At 37.9% G+C, this 4,056-nt stretch overlaps 1 protein-coding gene across 1 annotated transcript in view; it reads right to left on the reverse strand.

Moving 5' to 3' along the window:
* The window catches only part of LOC110445419, a gene marked incomplete at its 3' end in the record, with an annotated part of 95,271 nt that extends 93,115 nt beyond the window's left edge, over positions 1-2,156 (reverse strand). Inside the window, exon 1 of the mRNA XM_021490033.1 lies at positions 915-2,156. Coding sequence (XP_021345708.1) covers positions 915-1,011 — 97 coding nt within the window. The remainder of the gene's footprint in view (positions 1-914) is intronic.
* Positions 2,157-4,056: the final 1,900 nt, after the last annotated feature.

The following is a 4,056-nucleotide window of genomic DNA, read 5'->3' on the forward strand; positions in this document are numbered from 1 at the left end:
CCCCCACCCCTCACCCACCCACCCACAGATAGGTCTCTGGATCCGCCACTGCTTAAGTTAGTACATGTATATAACCTTCCGTATTAAAAAACCCAGTATGTTGTACATCTAGTATAGATAGAGAGCTTCAGTATAGAGCGTGTAGCAGTGTTTTCCGAGACCGTTACAAACTCCCCAAGACACTGCACTGGAATCAGTACCACGTGGCTATGTACATACTGATATACCGTGTATCTGTTTCTGAACCGATGATGATATTAAACTCCGATCACCAACATCCTAAATCAATACATGTCTGATACACACACACTATAAAAATCTGTAATTTCCATCGACCAATTCTTGAAATAAATTAATCATCGTTCTTGCAGGCTGATATCGGGCTTGTTTAGTGAAGTAGGATGGACTGGGTCAATCGTTGTCACGCTAGGGGTTCGACTACGGCTTCGGACCTCTGTACATACATACAGAAATTTATAAACGTCATGAAAACCTAAACAGTGAAACTGTCTGTAGATAAGTGTATTATGTTCGTTTATACAATAGTATAGACACGAGGTTCAAATAACGGAGACGCACTTTCATATAAATTATACTACACGTTGTTACTTTTCCTGTCTTAATTCGGTTGTTCAAAAATATTTGGCAAATTGGCAATATTCCACTGAAACATTTTACTTAATAAATCTAAAAAGTATGGTCCAACTAAACTGTAAAAACATTCTCCAACAATACGTGATGTAATACCGGTAGTATTGATTTATATTTGAATTAATTAATTACCCAGGTAGCTGATAAATGAAATAATCTCTGTTAATTAAATTTGTTTTCCACCTCGGGATATTGACACGGCCACAGATGGCAAACATTCAGGCAGCATTGCTAATTAGACAATACAACAATATGACACGTACCTGAGTCTTTGGTGACGGTATCGGCGGCGTAGACTGACGATAGAAATACACACCCCAACACGCACCACGCCAGTCGGGTCAGTAGCTGCGTATCCATGATAGATGTTGGTCTTTTTCTCGTTATATGATACCACACGAGTATTTTACTGACATAACACACTTAACTTTGTCGCCCTGGAACAGTCTGACTACATTTGGCACCAAACGGCAAACGAATCGACTTTCGATGAAAAGTTCTCGTCAGTTCTCGCCAGCGCTAGCGGACTTGCGTCGTGCTACCTCGGATGCTGGGTGAGATACTGGTTTCTCTGGCTTGGTCGATACTCAGACGCGTTGCAGCAGCGCATTCTTCAATTGATTTCGGTTAGTCATTCTATGAATAATAAAACAACTCTGTGAATCGTTTCTTGATTAAAGAAGTAAAAGAAGCGATATGAACCAGTCTACATTATAGGTGTGTATTGTATATAGCCATACATATATCTATTTCTCTTTTAATTAGGCGTAATGTGCGATTCTCTTTGACCCGGGAGATGTAGTTGTCGAATGACGGATTTCTTAGAAGAGTTCTAATGACTTGGATGTGAGGCATGATGTCAGATTATAGTCACGCCTATGCACTAGTGTTCTGATGTCATATAAATATAATGATTACGGCCCATCAGTGCAACCAAGGCACACACAACCTGTGAAGATACAAACCAGAAAGAGGCCATGCAGTTGTGTTTCAGGATGGCTTTGGTAAAGTTCTGAACGATGTAACGTCAAACAGGGCCAAATAAATGAACATGGGGTACATGTAGGTGTGTCAAACGGGCCCGATAGTTCAAACGCTGTAAACAGGAAAACAATGGACACTGAGGAAATCAAAGGATATTTGTATTAGTCCCTTGATATCAACATTTAGACCGTATAGTTTCTCGATTCACGCAGGCTATCCCAGCCGGGTTATCTTAGTCCTATTACAATGTGTATTTCGATTACCTTGGAATTTACGACTTTCTGCATGACAAACTCCATCTTTATGAATACCAATTCTGTCCCACCGTTTACAGAAATGTGTTGGATTGTGACGACGTAATGGCCGTATACGTATTGCACCACTTCATCTGAAATCGGCTTTTTGTAACAATATCGAAACTACAGAGAATTAGTTTAGGCTCGGACTAAGGCATGCATCTTCGGGGAAAAATTGACTATGGACAACTAGTTTTTATTGTTGCTACCATAATATCGTAAGAAAATAAACAGTTTCTTTGTGTGAAATGAAGGTTGGTGTTTTTAATTGTGTTGGCACTACAATGTCCCATGGATATATACATGTACATACATGCGTGACTTACATTATTCCGTCTTTTCGTATTGCAGAGCTATCTGCTCTTGTAAGCAGATATTGATTGTTACGTCATTTGTTTGTGAGAGTAACGTCATCAGTTTATGAGGAAATTACGTCATTTTCTCATAAACTGATGACGTTACTCTCACAAACCAATGACGTAACACTCAATACCTGCTCACAAGAGAAGATAACTCTGCAATACGCAAAGACGGAATACCAGACTCCTTACATAAATTCATTACTTGGAGTCTTAGACGAAGCACAGACAATTACCCTTATGGAACCCCTAGTCTGCTTATTCTTCTACTTTTTCAACGGTCACCATAGACATCTTGTTCAAAGTTTGGCCAAGTTGTGTTGGGTTTGAGTTCGAATAATGTTTTTTGTGGACATTTCGGTATTTTGTTGTTATTTTTGAAGGGTCTTTCATGGGAATTTGTTTCAGGAGATGATTTCAACAAGGAATACACAATAATCCTTGTACATTTATATATAACACAAACATTATTTAAATTACACTAATCGGTACTTTTAATTATCAACGGAAACTCTTGTTTTTATCATTTATTGAGAGCGAACTGATACAATGGCTTTCATCAGCCTTTGGACATCATGCGATGAAAGATCGGGATCCTTTCATGTATCTTACGATCAACAGTATAGGTTTATGAGTATGAGTGTGTTTATTTGACTGTTCTGTTAAACGTACAGTAATATAACGTACCAAGTGTTTATATGACTGTAATGATAACAGTACGACTATATAACAGTAACGTTAACATAACAACTGACTAAGTGATAGTGTAATACAGATATAACACCTCAAATTAGTTCCCATTCCATATGGAATATAATGACAATAGTATAAAGATAATTTCAATCATAAAGACAACAAAATCATTCTAGTTTATACATTTTGTGATGAAAACCACCGCTTTCTCTTTGCACTGGAGTTGTGATTTTTACGACTTTGTCTCGATCAGAGGAAAGACACCATAACCTTCTACACTTTGGCAAACGCTCAAAGCGGGGTATTGCCAAGTGATGCATTAGGAAACGAAAGAAGTCAGAAAGAACGCAAAAAATCTCAAACGATGCAATGCGTGCAGCAGATTTATTTTGGTCACATTTGTGTTCTCAAGTAAAGAATAAAATCCTTAACGTTTCAGGGGTCCCGCGTAAGCTACCTCTTACAACAGCAGGTATATTCTCCTAAATTCTCGACGTACAGGGATGGTTGCTTGTAGTTAAACTATAACATACAGATGTCATTTAAAGGAACGTTACAACGTTAGATATGAGGCAAATATTGCCATTGTCTTTAGCACACTTATAGTCATTCAATAAGACCTGTTTACTTGTACATGTATATCCGTATTATTGTCTGTTACAATCACCACAGTCAAATAAAGGCTGAGTACATGTACCTTATATTACCGTACTGTTATCAGTACAGTCAAATAAAGGCTGGATACATGTACCTTATATTACCGTTCTGTTATCAGTACAGTCAAATAAAGACTGGGTACATGTACCCTATATTTCCGTACTGTTATCAGTACAGTCAAATAAAGGCTGGGTACATGTACCTTATATTACCGTACTGTTATTAGTACAGTCAAATAAAGGCTGGATACATGTACCTTATATTACCGTACTGTTATCAGTACAGTCAAATAAAGACAGGGTACATGTACCTTATATTCCCGTACTGTTATCAGTACAGTCAAATAAAGACGGGGTACATGTACCCTATATTACCGTACTGTTATCAGTACAGTAAAATAAAGACAGGGTACATGT

Source organism: Mizuhopecten yessoensis, unplaced genomic scaffold (genome assembly GCF_002113885.1).
Source record: "Mizuhopecten yessoensis strain PY_sf001 unplaced genomic scaffold, ASM211388v2 scaffold2277, whole genome shotgun sequence".
Taxonomy (NCBI): Eukaryota; Metazoa; Mollusca; class Bivalvia; order Pectinida; family Pectinidae; genus Mizuhopecten; species Mizuhopecten yessoensis.